Source organism: Petromyzon marinus, chromosome 4 (assembly GCF_048934315.1).
Source record: "Petromyzon marinus isolate PM22_M1 ecotype Great Lakes invasive population chromosome 4, UKy_Petmar_22M1.pri1.0, whole genome shotgun sequence".
NCBI classification, from domain to species: domain Eukaryota; kingdom Metazoa; phylum Chordata; class Hyperoartia; order Petromyzontiformes; family Petromyzontidae; genus Petromyzon; species Petromyzon marinus.
This window is the reverse complement of record NC_133670.1, coordinates 15,121,445-15,144,365: the sequence shown is the minus strand read 5'-3', so window position 1 is coordinate 15,144,365 and position 22,921 is coordinate 15,121,445. Positions and strand designations below refer to the sequence as shown.

Below are 22,921 nucleotides of genomic sequence, written 5' to 3'. Positions count from 1 at the left end.
ATGATTAAAAAAATTGTGGAAAGGGCAACTTATGAACCAGAAACAATTTATAATTAAAATATAATTAAGAAAGTGTGATGTAGTTAGAATATAATTAACCACAAATAAAAAAAACGACCCAATAATTTTTTTTTATTTCATGCAGAAACAGGGTTCAGTATTACTAGCATGGTTGCCACCTCTCCTGGCTTTCCCAAGATCGTCCTCTCTTGGGGATAACTACTTGGGAAATCCATAAGTCTTCCAGGTACAATGCAGTGCTACGTTTTTTGTAATTTGTGTGATAATTATAATACACCACGCATGACAACGTATTTACAATTAGTTTTTATCTATTCCAATAACGAGACTTCCCCTCCCCCCCCCTCCCGTTATAGTCCCTGGTTTTTATATCAAACCTCAGAAGTGGCAACCCTAATTACCAGTCAGTCCAAAGGACCGAGCATCAGTTCGGCTCAACACCTCTGTGGCTTAAAACGCTTTCAACAGGAGAGGCGTCGCACCTGTTCAGGCCATCGTAGGTGACACTCTCGATGTAGTCGAAGCGGTTGTCCACCCAGAAGACGCGCTGCAGCACAAAGTCGAGCGTGATGCCGGCGGGCCAGCCCAGCTTGGTGCGCACAAGGGCCAAGCGGTTGGTGCCGTCCATGTACGCTCGCTCCAACCGAGGGTTGCCCGACGCGTCGTCCCAGTCTGAGAAAAACATGTACCTGTACACACAGGTGTGTGTATGTATGTGTATGCAGAGTGGGGAGAGGTGGTGTAGCGGTTAGCGCGTCGCACTACGAACCCGGCGACCCGAGTTCGATTCCCGCTCACGCGGTCAACACCAGTAACGATTATCTGAATCGGTTCTGGGCCTCCCCTAGGTTGCCTCAGCCTCAAATTAGTACCTGCTGTGGTATGTAAAAATCGCTACTAGGGAGACAAAGGCAGCCAAGCGTGGTGCTGGCCATCCACCCCCTCGTGTGCCATGTCGGCCTATATAGGTGCTCGCTAACAGCGTTTGCTCCAACAGTTTGTTAAGGCTATATGGGAGATCTTTGTCTTTGCAGAGTGAGAAGTGGTGACCCAATGGTAATAATGCACTTCTCTATGATCCGAGCCACCTGGGTTCGCTGTCCAGCTACGGATATCACCAGTGACAAGCAGAACCTCAACCTGTTTTTGGTTGACGCAGCCTCAAATGAGGAACACGGCGCAATGCATGAACATTGCCACTGGGGAGACAAAGGTGGACAGGTGTGGTGTTGGCCAAAGCAAGAAGTAAACTGGATGTGGTGTAATTGGGTGCAGAAATATTTCGTAGCTTGCAGACCTGGCTAGACCCTACGAAAATTGAGCCCTTTATACAAGAGATATTCATCTTCAGTGAACTAAGATATAATCTCAGCCAATCCTTGTTCAATTCCTGGCCATGCATATTAATGGTAAATGTATATGAGCACCTCCCATTGAAAGTTATTTCATTGGTTCTTCATGTTCAGATCAGGTTGTGATCATTGAGTTTATTTTGCGTAGCTGATGCGGACATTCATGCTGAGCGATGACAACACAAGGGGAGAGCATAATCATCATCCGGCGACGTATCTCACCCGACGGTCGGGTCGAGAGCGATGCCACGGGGCCTCCCCAGATTCTCAGCGATGAGCGTTAGTCGGTTCGCTCCGTTCAGGTCAGTCACGTCGATACGGTCCACCGAGCTCTCCACAATGTACAGCTTGTTGCTAATCCAGTCCACGGCCAGGTTCTCGGGCATGTCCAGGGCCACTGAGAGCACCGTCTCCACTGCCAACGTGTCCATGTTTACCGAAAGTACCTGTTGCATAGCATAGACGTGACTTTAAAAGGGGGGGGAACTTTGCTGTGTCGGATGTAGACGTGCATCCCCCTGTGTCAAGGAGGGTATCCCCACACAGCGCTGATTTGGTGAAGGCACATAGACGGTGGGAGCGTGGCAGTGCAGCAAACAGAAGCTTGATATGCACTGCTCTTCGTCTATAACACCTGCTGTTGCATGATAGTTGCCCCTCTAAGCATGATCTGGGCTCTATCCTGCTTAGTTTCCGAGATCTGATAAAATGCCGTGTTTTGGTCATATGTGCTGTACAGTTTATCATGATTAATTTCACTGTTTATCGTACTTGTTAAGCTTTGAATTTATCATAATTTAGCTAAAGGAGACAGCAAACAAAATATAAAAAGGTTACTGGAATCTGTGGCAATCGTGGCTCAGATACACACTTTCGAGAACATCTATAAAGGTCTAGGTGTGAAACACACACTTGGCAGTAGAGATCATGATTCGATATCGGGTCATGATTGGATAGAATAATCTATTATTTTTTGACATTGCGATGAACGTATCAGCCACTGGTGGCTGCAAAGGTCAAGTGAACCCATCACATATAACACATAAAAAATTATTTTTAAGTAAAATATACAATTCTACGTATTTATCATGCGCTGAATGTATGTATATATGTTGAACTTATTTCGCACAGTACGTAACAAACCGTCCGAATCGGAGGTAAATAATGAATACTAATATATGAATTGAATAGAATGCCCTGCTCTTAATCATTAGTTAACCCACACACTGAACTCATCATCATAGCTATTTGCTTGAAATTGCAGCCAAGACCTGGTGTTATCACATGACCCAAATAGTGCCTCAGGTGTTTTATTGGGGGCACTGCATTGGACAGTGTTCAAATGTTCTCCTAGGCCAGGGGTCGGGAACCTTTTTGACTAAGAGAGCCATGAAAGCAAAAAATTTGGAAATTTATTTCAGTGAGAGCCATATAATATATTTTAAAAGTGAATTCAACTAAATGTCAGTATAATAAGCCTCTGAATTTATTCTTTTAAATAATGTTGTTATAACACTCACCATTAATGCGACTTCTCGTGCTGCATGGATTTGCTGATGTCTTTGTAGTCGGGTTGGTACTTGGTGAGGTTAAGCTGCATGCAAGCGTTGAGGCTTTCATCCGTTAAACGTGATCGTAGGTTGGACTTGATGTTTTTAAGATGTGAGAATGACTGCTCACATGCATACGTAGATCCAAACATGGTCAATACAGCAATACTCACACGCTGCAGTGTGTGGTATGTGACAGGAAGCGCGTTCCAAGTTTTGAGAATCAGCTGGTCTTCGGGTTGGAGTTTTTTCATTTCTGTCCACATGTGCTTGCTCGCCAACTCCGCTTTCTGTCGTGTGATTCTTTCCAAATCTTCATTCAGTGACTTGAACTTATTCACCCACATGTCTGAGGCCTTCAGGTCAGCCACTTCTGCTTCAAAATCTCTGACGGGGACACCAGGGATGTAATTCAGGTCGGCTGTGTTCAGTGAACACTCGTTTGGATGGGTGATGAACTTAAAAAGACGAGTGTGCTCACGAAATTCTCCAAAGCGTGCTTTGAAGGACTGTAGGAGACTGGATGTGCAGCCAGCTAGCTGGTGGAGATCAAGGTTTTGAATGGGCTCACTTGCTGTGCATGCATCTTTAAATTGGCTCAGTTTTTCAAAATGTAGTAAACGACCTGTTTCAAGATCCGTGATGAAAAGCTCCAGCTTGTTTTCAAAAGCAAATACAGCTTGTTGAAGGGATAACACTGTATTTCCAATGCCTTGCATTTTCACGTTGAGCTGGTTCAGATGTTCAGTCAGATCTACGAGATAGTAAAACTTGAGGAGCCACTCGGTGTCGGCTAGCTCAGGATGCCCGACGCCTTTCATTTCAAGGAAAGTCCGGATTTCGTTCAGGCAAGCCGCAAAACGGCTAAGCACCTTCCCTCTTGACAACCAACGCACATTGCTGTGCAAAAGCAGACCAGGATAGTTATTTACAACTTCATCCAGCAGTGTTTTAAACTAGCGATCATTTAAGGCTCGGGCAACAATAAAGTTGATCACACGAATGACCAGCGACATCACTTCGCCAAACTGCCTGTCACACATCTGAGCACAAAGTGCCTCCTGGTGTATAATGCAATGGAAACTTAGGATGGGTCTATTTTCATGTTCACGGAGAAGCGCCACAAATCCTTTGTTTTTCCCCACCATACACGGAGCACCATCAGTACACACTGAGAGAAGTTTATCCATAGGTAGACTTTTTTCTTGAGCAAACTCCATGAAAGACTTGAATAAATCCTCACCTCTTGTGGACCCTTTTAATGGCAGAACAGCAAGACTTTCTTCGCGCAGTGTGTCACCAACAGCATATCTTGCAATCACGCTGAACTGCGACAAATGGCTCACGTCTGTTGACTCATCCAAAGCCAGAGAAAAGAACGGCGCTGCATTTATGTCCTTCACTTGCGTTTCCTCCACTTTGTTTGCCATCACGATGGTACGATCATGAACAGTTCTTGCCGACAGAGGCATGTCTTGTATCCGTTTGATTATCTTGTCTTTGTTCGGAAGATCATCAAAAAGTTCATTGGCTACATCCAGCATGAACGTTTTAGCATACTCGCCATCTGTGAATGGTTTTCCGTTCCTCACTATTGCTAAAGAACCAGCAAAGCTAGCCGAATTATAGTCACCTTGCCGGGTCCATACGCGGAGTTGCTGCTGGCTAGCTTGCACCCTGCTCAGAAGCTCTTGGCACGCTTTCTTTCTGCTGTCTCCCGCAGGGTATTTTGATGCAAAGGTAGCGTGGCGCGTGTCGAAGTGCCGCTTTACATTCGACCGTTTCAACGATGTAATTTTGTCATTGCAAATTAGACACACCGCAGAACCCGCTCTCTCCACAAAGGCGAATTCTTCGGTCCATTCGTCCTGAAATGTACGATACTCGTCGTCTTTTTTTCTTTTCGCCATCTTCTTCGTCGAAGGGTTAGCTTTGAGCTAATGACCGAGCAGACGCAGTCTCAGACTGATTCAAAAGGGGGCGTTTACCTGTTTTACCCAGCAACGGCAAACGTAGGCCAGTATCATCCAATTAAAATAATGGACAATTGCTCCTGCAGCCCTGAACAGGACATGCGCAGTGAAAAATCGATGGATGGATTAAAACAAGTGAGAATATTTTGTTTTATCTGCGAGCCATATGCAATCATCAAAAGAGCCACATCTGGCTCGCGAGCCATAGGTTCCCGACCCCTGTCCTAGGCTCTTCCACGTTTACATTGTGATCATTCCTGAGCCTCCGCTTATTCACAATGTCACCAGCCTTTGCCTCCTCGGCTCTCACTTCTCTCCGAGTACATCAGTGTTTTAATTTGAAGGCTTGAAGGCAGTACCTGGTGGGAGTTGTTCATAAAGGAACCAGGTTTCTCAAGGCCAGTGGCATTTCCTGCCATTGTGCTGTATGGCTTCTGAATAAGCTTCCAAGAGCTCTCAACGCTTGAAGCGAATCATAGGACATCATGCCGAATAACACATGGTACTTAAAAAAGGTCACCCAATCTTGAAGTGGCCAGGTGGCTCGGAGGTCCGAGCTTTGCTGAGATTCTGGATTTCAATCGGGTTCTGAATTTATGGTGAGTTGATGGTCTCAGTCCAGTTACCAATGAGTCCGCAGAAAGAAAACTATCGCCGTAAAATTTGTTTTTGCGCTTAAAAAAAACATAGTGCATCGCATCATGAAGCTATTGTTACGCTACACCTTTCACAGTATTATTTTGGATGCGCTGAACGAACCTTGTTTTGCATGGTGTCAGTCCAGAAGACGCGGCGGAGGATGTAGTGGTAGTCAACACCTACGGCCACTCCACGGTTCTGCGAAGGCACCAGCACACGGACGGTGCGGCCCTGCAGGTCGCTCATCACGAGGTCCTTTCCGTTGGAGAAGAGGAGCGATGCAACGCCACCTTCGTCAACACAAGAGCAACGGCGTGAGTGGTGCTGCCCCCCAGGCCTTTAAAACATTCGAACACTGTGACGTGACACCCAAAGGACAATCAGGGTAATGTTTTTTGTGAAAATTAGAAAAACGTTTAAAAACTACATGTGCACACCAAAAACAACGTAATATGTACGCACTTGTTCTTGTTTTAAAAGTTTAATTACAAGTATGTAACCACACATCAAGTAATTGATTAAAAGTGATTATTATGCTCATGATACATCCATATGGTGTGAGAATCAATGAAAGTACAAATTATATTTTAAAAAATATGAAAATTATCTACCAATGTTACAATCAGGTGAACTGAGCAAACAAATAATAGAGGTAAGCAAATATAAACTGCAACATGTCGACTAAGTAACAACAGACTCACTGGTCACGTCAGCACGGCAGTGCTTGCCGTATTCGAGCAGGTAACCAGGGCTGCACTGGCACATGTGTCCTGCCGGGCGGTTCTCGCAAAACTGGTCGCACACTCCCCACATCTTGCAGTCGTCAAAATCTACAGGGGTCATGCAAAGAATTGACGATCACAAAAAAACACAACAAAGAGGACTCCAATCACAAACTCTGAGCAGTTAAAAACAAAACCAGCAAAGTAGTTTACATCCAGAGGTACATTTCTCTTTTAATTATTTCTGAGCCCCCCTCCCCGCCGCCGCCGCCCAAACTCATTGCAACCCGCACCGCTCCCCCCCCCCCTTTAGCCCCTCCCCTCCTCGACGGCCAACCCAGCTAAAACGATGGTCCGAGTATATCACGGGAATGTTGTCGTCTTGTCTGCTCACCCATGCAGGTGATGCTGTTGTTTGAGACGACGAAGCTGGGCGGGCAGTAGCAGGCACCACCCGCGGGCGAAGCGTGGCAGCGATATTCACAACTCAGGGCTCCGCAGTTCTCGATAGCTGCGATGTGTAAAGGTTAGACCGTTATTATCATAACATTCTGCAGCACTCTAAGGCATGTCAAATGAGGTACAAAACAAAGTATTTTGTTTTTCCACTCCCAAATGTGAGAGAGGTTTAACAACAACCAATGTTTGCCCTTTTTGTTAACATAAAACAGTGACATTGACACTTCTTCTTCTTCTGAAAGGTTTGAATGCGAGGGACTACTCACAGCAGGCGAGTCCAGCAGTGGAGTTGCTCTCATCTGTGCCGTGCGGGCAGTCGCGTCTCCCATCACAGACCTTCCTGAAGGGGATGCAGGCCTTGCTGCCAGGACATGGCCACTCCTCCGGGTAGCATTCTCTCTCCTCGCTCGCTGCACTCACAGTGAACAACCGATTGTAGCAAGCGTTTTAGTTTTTTTTCATGCAATATAAAATTGCGAGGTTTAACCTTATTTGATATGTAATGCAATATGCTGGAAGTGATATATGATGCACAAGCTTAAAATCTGAGAATAGGGTTCCCCCTTTTTTCTGGCAACAAAACAGGTGTTAAGATGTTAAAATACCAAGCTGAAACCTTTTACAAGGAATCATGTTTCCATTAAGCACAATGCTTGTGGTCAGAAAGAAAACAAAAAACATACTCTGATACTATATGCATTGTCTTTGAAACTGATTGGTCCACACCAGAGACAGCTTTCTTTTGAGCCTCGTCTCAAAACGGTGTTAGACCAGAGGACGCCAAAAGGTGTGGTAAGTTAACGTTTTGATTCATACAACACTTCTTACAAATCCGACTCCAACTACGTCACTATTTCCCACCTCTACTCTGAATAGAGCCAAAGCCCAAAAATGTTAGCTTACTGTTTCACTCATCGGGCAGTGTTCATGAAAATGGTGGTGCAATTTAAGCCTCTGGACAAATGATGGTAGTTTGTATTACTGCTGAATCGCACATTAATGTTCAAAGTTTGACATTGGTAGCTCACCACATCCTCTTTCATCGCTCCCATCAAAGCAGTCATCATCTCCATCACAGACCCAGCTCTGCAGGATGCAGCGGCCACTGGCGCAGGTAAACTGGTTACCCTGGCATGTCCCGTAAACTGCCACCAGAGTAAAGCCAAACGTCACCTTTACATTTGGGTTGTATCGGCAAACTCTCCTCATGCAAGATGCTCGATGTGTCAAGTGTGCGGTGTGTCATTCAATTGTACGCTTTCAAATACATTTAATTCACTATTTTCATTTTGGAAGTATATACTTTTTTTAATGCAATTGACCTGCACAGTAAACAAAAAAAATAAACATTGTTCCAGGCTATATATTATGCAACGTGGTTAGAAGTGTTGATTGGTAATAGCTCACCACAGCCATTTTCATCACTCCCATCTGTGCAGTCATCAATGTGGTCACAGCGATAGGACTGCGGGACGCATCTTTCATTCGCACACTGGAATTCACCCACTGGGCATCTTGCCGCTAGAAAAGTGAAAGGCAATTAAACGCTCTGTGGACCAAGTTAATCCAACAAAAATTATATTTATATGTTGCCTAACGTTAGCATTTTCACATCACAAGCTACAAATCACTACTGTTCTGGCAGAGTGCACTTACATAGCTAATAGTTGGGCATGGTGGCACATGCCTGCAAATTACAACAATGTGGAGTGATCGTTACTGGACCCCGGAGATTTTGTGAAACTTCTGAATCCACAAGCCTGTATGGTTGTTAATGGCTGGCAGTACGGCAAGTGGGTTTGTGGTCTAATATATGTTGCCCATTGAGTGTTATTCTCTCTTATGCACGAATATTATTGAAGTAATCTGGTTTCCTCCTACGCACAAACACTCATTAAAGGAACTGGCCAAACAATAAAATCCATCTCCCCCAGACTGCCTTAGGATTTAGTGAAATGTTCCTGGGTAAACACATTGACACCCCTGGTCCGTACCTGCCAACCCCCCCCCCTTCCCCTCCCCCTGGAGAAGCTCATGATCCAAACAGTGGCGACCAAATCCTGCAAGCTGCAACTCTACGAATCCCGGTCTCAAACGCACATGCTAAACAAACGTCACTACTTGGATGTTTAGGCTGTAAATGCTTAAGTAAGGTGAAGGAATCAATACGATCAATATATTATACAACGTTGTAATTATAGATAGGTGAACTTCATAACCAAGTAAGAGCCCATTGAGTCTCTTTGTATAGCGAGACCTGGGATTGGGTTAATCAAAAATGCAAATAACAGCGTATTAACAAGAAAACATTCAGAAAAAACACTTGAAAACATGCAGCATACGTAATATAATATCCTAGATATATAAATGACATTACATAAAATGAAACAAAACATGATATGGGTCCCTACAAAAAAAATTATGGAAAAAAAACATCTTCATAATTGCCAAATAGTGATAAATAGCATTATGAAATCTGAATGAGGTGGAAGAAACGCTAAATGTAGATGTCAGGTCAATTAGTGATCTACCACTCACTGATTCACTTTAATTAATCGCTCACCAGCGGTGAGTCACCTTCATATTACTCGTTTATCGCTCCTGCCATGGTTACAATTCACACGAACTCCGTTAATTAATTCTTCCACCCAAAATATTCAGTCCGGTCTAGCGGATTGACTATTTTGTCTTATCCATGCGATGTTCAAGCACCACACTGCAGGTGAAAACCCTTCTGAACTTCTCGACTTCGAAACCCCCCTCAATCTCTTTCCATAAGTCCTTTCAGCCTTGCTCATTTCAAGAAACGCGCTAACTCGCATCTATTACATCTTAAATAAGGGCGTATTGTTGCTGGCCGCTGGGCATTTTGTGACCTTTGGGCCCGTGGTCAGCAAACCGCGATTTCGTTCAAAACCTTCCTCGCATGTGCACGTGTGATTGAATTGGTTTGAGCTCATACAGCGGGGAAGGGGAGAGTGCATGCCACATACTGCAGTTCGCTTCGTCAGACAAGTCCCGACAGTTGACCACACCGTCGCACCGCTGCGCTGTGTTGAAGCACGCTCCGTTGGCGCAAGTCATCTCTGCGCATGTCGGGTACTCTGCACACCGGCGTCACATATTCAGCAGACAGCGGTGCACAATTGTGTCCTGCAATGTGTAAACTGTAGCATCCTTCCGTGACCTGCTTCATGGCACAAATAATTATTAACAATGCAGATCGCTATAAGATTGTTCATGATTGATTAACAATACATTAGTGACCTTTCGCAAATGTGGAGTTTTAGCATGATCTGTGATGATGTCGAATACGTGCGATTATTGTTGCAGGTTATGCTTACTGCACTGTTAAGGATCGATGAGACATGCGCTGATGTCGACGTGCATAATGCGTACATCTCACGTGTCAAGCAAAGTATGCATTTTTATTTTACTGGATGTATATGTTCCAAAATGTACTAAGCATGATATTAGCAAATATAAACAATGTCCAAAAGGTATGCTGTAGCAAGTACTAATAGGCAAAAAGTCTTGAGTCTCGTGAGCAAAGGTACTGTTTAAAGGGCTACTGCATTCGAAGGGACGTTGAGCGTGGTAAACTTTAAATAACGTTAAATACAACGTAAACAGTGACAGACGTGCAATGCACTTAGAAACATAGTATTTCCAGATCGAACGAATTCCCTTCGAGTGCACAAGCATGTTTGCCATGGAACTAAAAGGCCTATGGACATGCTGCCGACGCAGGAATTAAAGGAGCAAGAGGGAGACCGAGGGTGAGATGGAAGGAGAGAGCGGAACGAGATACGGCGGCAGCGGATGTCACTGGTGAAGGGGCGCAGAATATAAGTGCATGGCGAAGGAAGATCCGAACTGCCGAACCCATGGAACAATGCGACTTGAGACTTAGAAGGGTGAAGAGGTGTTTGTGGCCGTGCCCCGCACGCCCCCGTGAGTCAGCTGTGCAGCTCACGGCAGCTCTGCTCGTCGGAGCGGTCATCGCAGTCCTGGAAGTGGTCGCAGCGGAACGCGCTCTGGACGCAGTGTCCCGAAGCGCACGTGAAGTGGCTGCTTGAGCACGTGCTTCCAGCTGCGGTGGGGAGGGCGGAGAGGATCAGTACGAACAATGCAATAGTACTCCGGCTCTCGCATAATGTCCGTGATGCAGTCATTTTCAGTCTGTTGATGGTCGGCGATGCGGCAATCGACTCATCTCGACGAGCTGTATTCGATAACGGATTTTTTTTATGCTAATGTTTGGCATTTCGACATCGCGGAGTAGCACTGATTTCGGATTGATTGGTACTCAAGTCGTGAAGTACACCCCTGGAAAAAATAGTGTCCCAGAAATAAAATATTTCATTGCCTGGGCCATTTTGTTTTATTTGTTACCCCGGGGTACCGCTATAAGGATCAAATGTAACGTCTAAGCCGTACGTCAATACACTGATGGATGAAGGCCTCCCCATGTCCTATCAGTCATGGGAGCTGCGTGACCACACCTCACCATGCTGGTGGTCAGTGCGGGTTGGTGAAGGTGGTACCCATGACCATTTGGAATATCACTCGCCACTGACGTTAGCCCTGGCCAGGAATCGAACTCGGATGGCCGTGTTATAGCACAGTGTGATAACCGTTGAACCACCACTCCACTCCCTAATATAAACGTGACATAAGACATTTGTCGAGGCAGTGGCATCTGTGCTTTCCACCCAATCTCTTAACTCCGATAAAACGGCAGCACTTTTTCATTAACGAATCTTATCTACAGTGTTGTCGACTGGGCTAATGTGCAAATGGTAAGCAGTGAAAATTAAGACTTTGGGGGAGGCATTAGGGAGTGGTGGTGAATGAAATAAAGAACATGAGGTCTGACGGCTTTTGGAGCAGTGTTGTTACCAGCGGTGAATAAGCACAAAATAACAGAAAGAACTGCACATAAAATACCTGCAGAGAGACGGGAGTAGGGATGGAGTGGTCGTATGTCAGAGTTACGTGAAGAATGGTGTCATTAAAATACCTTCTTGCACTATTACAGTCTGCAAATGGATTTTTTACACATTTTATCGCATTAAACTAGTATACCTATGCATTCTATATGATAATAAAGAATGCAGCATTGATAACTAATTAATTAAATATAATCTCACCACTGAATTAAATGAGTAATTTGAAATTCATCCTAATAATGCATTCCCTCTGCACATTAACTTTAATAATAAATTGCATGACATTATTTGCATATTCTTGGTAGATTTTTAAATTGATGTTATTTCTGTACCCAGCCCAGCTCACCAATGGGCCTTAGTTCTACTCCTGTGATCCTTTCATGATTCTTCAGATTGAAAGACTGAGGAGGTAAATTAATTGTAATACTTGTAGGAGTCAGTTGTTATCGTTAGCTCCGATATAAAAAAAAACCCCTATAGAATGCCAACCACCAATCTGAATTAACAAATTCACAAATCATTGAAAAAAAATTTGGACAGAATAGTGCCATTTATAAATGTTCAGTTCTGTAGGATAAATGTATTTTATGGCAACATTTTTTCTTCTTCTAGGTTTGCTAATGTTAACATTGTTCTGGGTGATGATAATGCAGTGTGAGTTTTCAAACCTCTCTCAGAAGATAGATGCAACTTTAAATAATGTAATAGAATATGACATTACATCACTATTCCTGACAACTAGGGTGCTGCTTACACACCAAAACTCTCCCTGTTTAATGGCATGTGTGAGTGGGAAGCACTTTGATTGCAGCGTATGAAACACGGGACAGCTACGTATGGGCAGGAGACACGGACGACGGCAAGACTGAACTCACGGCAGTTCTGGTGCTCGTCTGATCTGTCCGCACAGTCCGCTTCTCCGTCACACACAAATGCGCGTGCGATGCACCGGTTGTCACTTCGACACCTGAACTGGAGCGTCGTACATGTTGCAGGGGCTGCAAATGCACAGAAGAAACGTTTCTGAATTTGCCTGCGACACGCACACACAAAATACTTCATCACATATTATAAATGCAGTTATGAAATGCATGTAATATTGGTCCAATAGACCAAAAATACCCTTGAGAGGGGCTCTCGAGGCCCTTCCAGCAACTGCTCAGGGCTGCACCTTAATCTTTGTCACGTTTTAGAGTATTTGGCTGCGGTATATTTTCACGTGATAAGCCAATTCGTTGAGCTATCATTTGTGGCCAGGTAGGTTCTGAGAAAAGAGCTATAGAGCTCAGTGGGCATCATCTAGTAAAATAAAAAAAATATATATAAATTGTGTAGTTTAGTTTATGTATTGTCGAATAATTATTATTTTAATATTGCTTTAATAAATCAACATGTCCACATTGCTAGTTGATGCTTTGAGTTTTATGATGAAATATAGTATTTCTTTCATGCAAAATCATGTGTAAACTATTGTGCAATATGCTATGCTTTCTGCCATAAAACCTAAATAAAGTAATCGATCATTTACTTAACTTTTACATGTATAGCCATGGCAGCAGTAATGAACCGGGGAGAGTGAGCCGGTGTGTTTCGTCATCTCAAACAAGGCTGCTCCTTGAACTGAAATGCTTTCCACTCTAATGAGGAGACAAGTGGTTCGGAGATCTTTGTTTTGAACAGGAATGTAATGAACCTGCTGCAGAAGCCCCCTCTGGCGCCTACCCTCTCCCCTGTTATGCTCCATTTCCAAACAAAAAATATCATGGCGGCTGCCATTGTACTCTGTCATATCCCCTCCTGAGTATCGATGGAAGCATTCGTCGTAATGAACGTGCGAAAGAAGAGCGGGACGCACAGCAGCCTCTCTCATCTGAGTCGTCGGAGCAGTCGTTGATGCTGTCGCAGACCCAGCTGCGGGGAATGCACGCGCCCGACCCACAGCGGAACTGCCCACTGTCGCAGCCTGGGTGGACAGACCAGCACATCATGCGTATACGTACATATATTATACACATATACCAAAGCAACTCTCCCATGTGATGTCCTGTTTTCAGGCAACATGCTGGAAGCTTCTTCACACGGACTGAATTCGTGCCAAATAACATGCAGTACAACCAGAAAATTAGCCCATCACACGTGTATATATGTATATCAGAGCAACTCTTCAATGCGATGGTATTTTCGGTTTTGCTGTGTAGCTCTCTGATATATTCTTTGGTTGTGCCGTGTGTCGTTCAGCATGATGTCCAACATTTTTCTGCATATGCTCAGAATTCAGTTGAATTCAGTTCCTGAAGACTCACAGCAAGCACATTGGAGACTGAAGCAGTATAGCACGACTTCAAACAAAAACCTCCTCTGGTGCAGGGAAATGGAATTAAAGTTTTTGGTCCAACAGAGTAGATTTGTATTTAATCATAACTCAAGAATTACAAGGGCAACATTTGAAACACACTGCCACCTCGATTACTATTCTATTTCGTATTTATAAAGGGCCCTTTGCAACCTGAAGCAATTTGTAATACATTTCACTCGTGTCAATAAATAGCATCATTGGTTAATCTTACAATGTAATCTACTTGCGCACATAGTATTTTTTGCATGCTTTTTTTAATCATTAAACAGGCGTTGTCAACCACATGTCAACCCTCCCTGTGCAGTGTCAGTCCTGCAGGCCGGTTGACAAAACTCCACCACCACGCGGGCCGGTGAAGGGCCCCGAGAGCCAGAACCAGGTCAGATGTCACTCGCCACCGATGTTAGCCCTGGCTGAGAATCAAACCCAGGTTTGCCGGTTCATAGTACATTTATTTAGAACTGCTTTTTTGTGTTTAGTTTGTTGCCCTTCCCCCCGAACCTCCGATTAGCACGGTTGGCTATGTACGGTGCGATAAAAGCTCAACATACATACATATACTGCATGATCCACCCTTTGATAATTATGAATGCAATGTGAAGGTCGTGTTGGATGAATTGTAAGCTTTTAAAGTAACAGTTGGCCATCCTTAGCTGCTGCTTACTACTAGTCTGCCTGCCTTGACCGCCCTGAAGTCATCGTGTTAATAATGATGGCGAGGTGAGTGCAGTTCTGCGGGTTAACTGTGTATACTATATACACTTTTCGTGAGCTCTTTGTAACGTTTGTTACTTTAGACTAGTCTATTAACTTACATTTGTATTTTTTATGGGTGCATCTAATGTGGGCATTTACGGGTTTTACAACAATCTTCACTAGTCTCCTGTACATTGAATAATTAACTTCACATTTTCTAATCCAGATAAGCTGACACACACTATCATTAGCTGAAGTGTTTGTGTCTCACTTATTATCAAAGATAACATTGATATCGTTAGATTTTATCCTTAAGTGGCACCGTTTACAAACAAAGTTGAATTTGTGTGTAAATCGGAATGCCGAAGTATTTGCTTATGTGTATCTGTTTACAGACTTAAGATTCCAAAATGTTTTCTGCAATAAAAGTGCCTTCGTTAAAATAACTGTAAAATAAAGTTCCGCGTACTTATTTCCTCTATGGCATAATGGCATCCACATTATATAGCATATGCATTTTTATGTATATGTCATTTATATGATATGTAAATATAAATCAATAAATGATGATTGCACGAACAAGTTATGCAAAAATCATACTTGTGAATTGCATTTAAAGATATGTATCAACCCGTACATTGCATTCTCTAAATATTAAAATTACCAATATGTACACTGATTTTTCATTGCTATTATTATTTTCTGAAACGTAGTTGCTGGGCACAGGCCCAAAATCCCCAAAACGTGAAGAGGCCAGTAACTGTCAGCACCATCAGAGGTACAACAGATAAAAGTTAACAACATTTCTTTATATTCTTAGTTTTTTCGGTAAAGTCACGTTGAAGAGAAACAACAAAATAACAAAATATATATAAAACAATAAAAAATTCTCACGACGTTTCGACCATAACTCAAACGGTCATCATCAGGTGTGTCGGTTTGCATAAATAAATAAATAAATAAATTTATGCAAACCGACACACCTGATGATGACCGTTTGAGTTATGGTCGAAACGTCGTGAGAATTTTTTATTGTTTTATATATATTTTGTTATTTTGTTGTTTCTCTTCAACGTGACTTTACCGAAAAAACTAAGAATATGAATTACTGCAGTCACGAAAGCTTTAAATCAAAACATTTCTTTAATTGAGCAAGAATAGAAGAGCCTGAGAAAAGAGAAGATGGGAAGGAATTCCAAAGTCGTGCAGTGCGAGGGAGGAAGCAGAAAGAGAAGAGTTTTGACATGCAGTGTGGTGGTTGAACACAGTGTGGATAAGACGCAAGAGTCAGTCTGGTCGGTGAAATCCCTCAACATTAAAGCAGGAATCAATAAGCGAAGTTTAGGAAATCGGTACCCATGGTATCAGAGTCATCAGGAGGCGACTGACGATCGTGAGCGAGTGACTGGAGGGAATTTGTGAGTGCTGGATCATCAACCTTCCTGACTGCTTTACGTTTTAATTATATGAAGTACAGTGAGATAGGAAGTGGGTGGTCCACCTTCGACGTGACGATAGTATTCCAACTTGGGCCGCATTTAGCAAACAGTTGTAAGTTTTTCATTGTAGAACATTAAGTTTGTTGTAAAGTGGACTTAGAACAGCTTGGATCTAGCACCGAATGACTACGCATTGACATTAAAGGCACGAATGAGAGCCATTGGGTCAAAAGCATTTTGTTCACTCCCCCAAAATTCTCCTTCCAGCCTGACCCCTTAACCTCCAATAGTCTGCTCACACACCCTTAATCATGCTTAGCAATGCTAAGTCTGGTGTCCTGAATCTAGACAAAAGTTTCAATGGTTCTTTCATAAATGCCTTCCTGACCTATCAATAATGATCGACGTATTGAAATATTTTTTTACTTGGGTAGAATATAATAAATACGGCACAGTATATCAGAATTATAACCACATGGCCTGAATGTCCACATTAATGTGACACCTAACAGTGGAGATATCTGCTAATAAAAACAAATGTTGTCTATTTTAGAGCATTATAATGTCTATTTCTCAATTCCCAACTAATGTTCTGACTTAGAAGGTAAATCCCCTTGCTTAAATATGTAAATAACCAACTCCTAACAAAACTGCTAGTTATTTTTTTTAATGATGAATGCCATTTTAAGACATAGCACCACACTTTTACAAATAAAACATTTAAATCCGTCCTATGTTTCTGACCAACTATGAAAATGATGATTTACTGTTAATATATTTGTTTCATGTTATTATCGTGCAGCGTGGCACGCGTCAACATCCCGCTGAATAATTGCGCTGCCCTTGGGTAGCGTGCAATGCCATTATAGATATGCTTTCGTTAAGCCTCCCGCACAGACACGTGTTCCTGCCAGCTGTCAAATTCGGCAGCCCCCTCCACCCCATGTGCCGCCATTCTGACAGCACTGTGCTATCTCTCAGGCCGGGGCTCTGGGATTCTGGTACCAGGCCTCTCCCTGTCTCCCGAAGGGGCCAATCCTACTGATAGCATCGTGCCAGGGAGGGGAATGTTACTGCCTGGTAGTTCCCTTTTGCTATAAATATGCATTACCTGGAATGCATCTGACTGATGGATGCCTTGAACTTTTGGGATGGAGGTAACTTTTGTGGAGCGTATTAAAACATTGTTTAAATTCTTGTCATATTTGACACCTGAGCCGTTACAAGATACTATTGCAAGTTTGTTTTTATTAGTAAGAGAGACATTATGTTTGCATAAACAGATATAATATATAATACATATAACACTGTTGGTGGGTGTTTACAGAACTTTGTGCCTGTGGAATGTTTTCCTTCTCAACAACTTTGAACATGACAAAGCAAAATAACGCTGCCAATAGAGTGCATGGTGTTAAGTTTAAACGTGATTCAGGTGGGAATAAAAACACATTCTTAAACAGTAATTTAAAACATTGATTCGCTAACCACATGGACCTTTGAACAATTCCTGTGGTTTTTTTTTAAGGGAAATAAATTACCAAAATCTATACCCCCCACGCCCCCCCCCCCCCCTGTTCCCTCCCCATTTAACCATTTACTTTGTTACCAATATCAGAAGAAACCCTACCAAGCACAAAGTTTTATGCGCCGTCAGCATAGCAAGGGTTAATTATTCATGGAACACTTAATCGTGTGAACCATACCGATCTAGCTAGACTCCCAAAATTTGCATAACGGTCAATTAACCGTTCATTGATCAATACAACTATTTACAAACATTCTCCCGTATGTTGTACTCAAAACGTTATCACCATAAAATTATAGATTAAAAATTAGTGATCTGCATCACTGTCATCCGCTTGTGTCCAATTAGCACAGAAGCACATAATAATGTGGCTCTGCATAATGAAATTGACTCAAGAAAGCATACATTTTAAAATAACATTGTTAGTTTAACGCGTAGGCTTTCGCGACCAATATCGCCCATAATACAGATTTTTTTTAGGTTAGATCGCGTAAATATCTAACTGTGTCGTTAAACCCGCCACCACCGGACACAGCCAATTAATAAGGTTTGTCACGTAAACAGAACATGCCAATTCGCTACAAGTACAGCACACCGGTGTGTTGGAGAGCCAAGCCACACATTTGCAATCTGAGTATGACGTTTCGCCAGTAATTGATTAAGCTAATTGTAATTACTGGTGATACGTCATACTCAGATTGTAAATGTTTTGGCTTGGCTCTCCAACACACCGGTGTGCTGTACAAGTGACGAACTGGAATGTTCTGTTTACGTGACAAACCTTACTAATTGGCTGTGTCGGGTGGTGACGGGTTTAACGACACATTTATATATTTATGGGATCTAACCCAAAAAAACTGTATTATGAATAACATTGTTTTAAGTTATTGCAACCTGCAAGGGTTTGTTGTATACACCATACCTGTCAACCCCTTATCAGTGCCTACCTTATTACAGACCAATTCAGACCTTCTTGGTCACCCCGTGCCTATATAAATCTCAACGTTCATCCTGCAAAGCCCGTATTGAAACGGCTGTGCACCTTTTAGACCTAAAACTCAATTTCCCTGTAGAAGAATCCGGGTAAACCGTATGGGTTGACAGGTATGTATACACGTATAATTCAGAGGTTACCCTGGTTTTTTTCAACACTAGAAATTGTAGAACACACGAGACAATGTGTATACTATATACTTAAAAATGCTGTACTAATATATTTTGCATTCTCAAATTCTAATGAGAAATGTATAGACAAATGTATGATATTAATAACAAATCAGACATATGGTGCCGTTTGTCCAGGGATCACTGTGATTATGATCACACAATGATCATAAAAGAATATGAGCATTAAATATTGTTACATTTCTACACATAATTTTTTACCACATTCATAAAAATCTATCGTAGCTATAACAAAAATTTGCAGCCCTTTGTCAGTCCACTGCGAAAGAGGGTCTGCCTATGCTGGGTCGGTCATGTGGGTTGTTTGACCATACTTCATCACGCTGGTCTCTCTGCAGGTTGGTGAAGAACTGGTTCACTTATCAGTAGTATAATTAAGCACTGATGTTAGCCATTGGCAGGAATCAACGAAGCTCACCAGGTTCATAGCATCCTGAACTAACCGCACCACTTTTCGCATAATTAACTGACATACATGTTTCACTGGTCCCTATCCTACAGAACATTTAAGCACTACCCACCAGCATAACAATGCAACATATTTTTCTCTTCCTTGCAAAATCAGCCATTGATTTCCTCTTTCATACATAATGCAGGTTCCTGGTAAGACCATTTACATATAAATAGCGAAATGCTTGCTACTGGCTTAATAGACAAACAGATAAAGGGATTAAGACTGTGGGTCTAGTCGTGTGTATTCAACATGTCAGTTGGCAAATAAGGTTAATGAGTTACTACTCAGTAATTAAAAGAATATATGTGGTGACATCAATAATCAATGGGTCTATCTTGGCAACCTTGGTAGCAGTGCTATTACAATCAGCACACATTTCTATCTCTTCGATAATCCTCACACATAAATTTAGTATTATGTTTGAATTAATCGTTCCATTTAAATTTCGATTTAAATTTGATTTCTACTAATGTATTGTGTACATGTAAAAGAAAAATAATCTCAGCTTCCCTGAATAAACTGTGAATACAATTTAAAACGTAGGATTTCGCAACCAATATTACCCATAATAGAGGTTTTTGGGCTAGATTGCGTAAATATAATTGGCTGATTCAGGTGGTGGCGGGTTTAACGACACATTTATATTCACGTGATCTAATCCAAAACCCTCGATGATAGTTAATACAATAGCAGACAACCTACCACCATAATTCTTTGACCTTATTCATGACAAACTGTTATTCATTACCCTGTGGACTTTATACTTGGACCTGCTGACACAAATTATTTCTCAACGTACCCTTGATGAGATATAAAGTGGGGTTAATTTGACGAAGCAGCAATGTATTGCGTCAAAACGATTTCAATTTCAAGCCAATATTTTGCAGTTAGTTTTTGAAACAGCTTTGAATTTACTACACTGTATGAAACATCACGTAAAATAATCACATCTATTCACACTTACTGATAATGCATCCAACAAGGAACTGTTAATTCTTTATACACCTGTATTTGAATATTCTAAATATTAAGTTTTCCTAGCTCATGTATTATTTTAGAACTAAAGTAACTAATAACTACATTATACTAGAATAGGAAAATTGCATCTCAAACAATGGTTAAAAGTTTCCTTATTGTATTAGTTGCATAAACTAGACAGATAAAGTAAATGTTAGTGTTTTATGCAACACATAAAAAGAATATGATTTAGGTTGATGATTTTTAAATGTCAATTATATTAAAAGCGATATTCACACTTAGAGCAGATTTGGAATGTTTGCAATAAATATCCTGTAGCATACATGTAACACTGATTCGTTTTTATCGCTTCGAAACTCCTCTGAGTGTTTTTTTTACCGCACCTGCAAAAAAAAACATCAACTAATTATGACTGCTTTTGTATTTGCTTTGCACTCAAAACAGCCACAGCACAAACTTACCAGGGACCTGCCGTGTGTAATTTTACAAGACACTACTGGTACCCGCTAAATCTGCTAACGCCTGCATCATCTCCTTACCTTGAACAGCTCCACTGAAAATACTGCAAACGACCACGACAATTATGAGGAGGTGGCCAGCCATTACAGCTGTCACACCAACTCTTTGAGATGATTTTGTTTCCACGCTAAGGTCAGAATGAAATTCTGCTTGCTGAGCTAACACATAGGGCCGGATAGAGTTGGGTGACCGCCCCCTCCAGCAGAGGCACGTCTCCTTGGCGTCCTGCAGAGTAGTATCTTGGGGAGATCGTGAGTGTGGGTGCAAGATGCACTGGCATCTCGGCCTTATTTGAGGGAGGTCGAGATGTTTAAGACCCGCCCCCAATTTGACCTCCCCCTGCATGCGACGGACTCCCTCCATGAGCTATTCTCTACCCCCCCACCACCACCGCCCCGAACACCACAAACTGCCTCCCTTCCCCTCCAATAAATATCTAAGCCATGCCATCAAACGGGAGGCCAGGATTAAACAGTGGTGCCACAACAAGTTAATGACACACTTCATTTTCCACAACTGTACTGTACTCCACTTTCTTACGACTAAATATAATTAAGTAAAAACGAGCTTTTTTAAAAAGGTCGCCCTTTAAGTGAAGTCATCTCGGAATTCCAAAATCTGTCTCGCGAATGTTCTAAATTGGTCCTTGCATACAAATGCAAAGCAACGACAATGTTCACAGCAAGCCTCGTATTTTATTTTTTTATTATTATGTTCAACGTTCGGTTTTCAGTTCCGTTTATTAGATATAGCCCTGTGAGCCATGCGGCTCTTGACTCGGGTGCAACTGCAACAAACAAAAACATGAACAAGAAACACATCTTAAAGTGACCACACGCAACAGAAAAATCCAGGAAAAAAACAGCAAAGTCTTCCAGAAAAAAACACCGTATTTCTACGCTGTGTGCCAAAAATCCCAGTGGGATGCAAGTCAAACAATAACAACCATAAGACAATTTACATTAAAGTTATCAGGCTAACTCTGTACTACAACAAACAAACACGGCTAAACCAAGACGTTTTCAAAATCACCAACAGTGATCATAGGAACTGTGATTCAAATTTAACAATAAACGATATGCATAACATGTACGACCAAACTTTGCAGCCGCGTTAGCTGGGCTGCATTGAGCCACTCCATAACAGCAGGAGCATCGGTAGCAGTATCAACATTTTTCACTACACCTTTAAAGATCAGCACACTCTAGTCGTTGTGAAAGAAATAAAAAAATCGGCGTGTCCGCGTCATTGGGCACATTTTCTTTGTTTTTTTTTTTAACATTCAAGGAGTCATTGAGGGAGGGTCGCGTGTGTTGGACGAGAGGAGTGGGGGCTGAGAAGAGTAGGGCCCCGCGAGACGCGTGGTACGGCACGGTACCAAAATCCGTCCCGGGCGCGCTCCAGTGGAGAGGGGAGCAAGCAAGCTCTGTCTCTCTCAACAAGAATTCACGCCGCTCGTGCAAACCGCAACCGACGCAACTCGTTTGGCTTTCTTACCGAGGGTGAGAATAGCCTAATTAAAAGCGCCGTTCATGCAAATAGCTTCTCTTAAGGAATTCATGTTTTTTTTTACAACAATTTTCTTTATTCGTGTTTTCCACAGCACAGTGCAATTCCAGCACACACAAAAAAAACGGTCACGAGCATTTAAGCACTTGTTTTTTGTGATCTTACCCGCTTTTTATTGAGAAAATATATGAATGAGTAGAGTATTGTTTTTTTTCAAATAAACAAGGGGGGGGGTACCAGTGGGGGAGAGGGGGGTGGGTGCTTAAAATAAAAAAAAACATTTTAATCCAGGTGTTCTCTTCATCATCGTTCAAATACATGTTTTCTCTGTGAGAGGTGAACACAAAAATTCCTGAATGAACGTCCCTCTATATTGTGTTTACGTGATTCCCTTTTCTAAAAAAATAAACATGGTTAGCTTTGACTTAACATCTTTTATGATGCGATTAATAATAACTATTATAACATACTATTTCCCTATATCATTGTTAAGATGTACGTATGCATCTGGTCAAACCTTTCGCAAATAATAAACATAACGTCTGATAATGTGTGGCCCTGCCCCTCCTCTCTTAGAGCTGCCAGTTTGTAA

The 22,921-nt window shown here is 42.2% G+C and overlaps 1 protein-coding gene across 1 annotated transcript in view; it reads right to left on the bottom strand.

The window, feature by feature from the left end:
- Positions 1-21,116, bottom strand: part of LRP2 (LDL receptor related protein 2) — an 83,508-nt gene extending 62,392 nt beyond the window's left edge. Inside the window, exons 1-13 of the mRNA XM_032946050.2 lie at positions 20,841-21,116; positions 13,524-13,631; positions 12,544-12,666; positions 10,693-10,809; positions 9,710-9,820; positions 8,124-8,237; positions 7,745-7,861; positions 6,983-7,126; positions 6,652-6,768; positions 6,237-6,365; positions 5,656-5,825; positions 1,596-1,819; positions 504-710 (exon numbers count right to left, since the gene is read on the bottom strand). Of these exons, the coding sequence (XP_032801941.2) occupies positions 504-710; positions 1,596-1,819; positions 5,656-5,825; positions 6,237-6,365; positions 6,652-6,768; positions 6,983-7,126; positions 7,745-7,861; positions 8,124-8,237; positions 9,710-9,820; positions 10,693-10,809; positions 12,544-12,666; positions 13,524-13,631; positions 20,841-20,904 (1,745 nt within the window). The 5' untranslated portion in view covers positions 20,905-21,116. The remainder of the gene's footprint in view (positions 1-503; positions 711-1,595; positions 1,820-5,655; positions 5,826-6,236; positions 6,366-6,651; positions 6,769-6,982; positions 7,127-7,744; positions 7,862-8,123; positions 8,238-9,709; positions 9,821-10,692; positions 10,810-12,543; positions 12,667-13,523; positions 13,632-20,840) is intronic.
- Between the last annotated feature and the right edge of the window lie 1,805 nt (positions 21,117-22,921).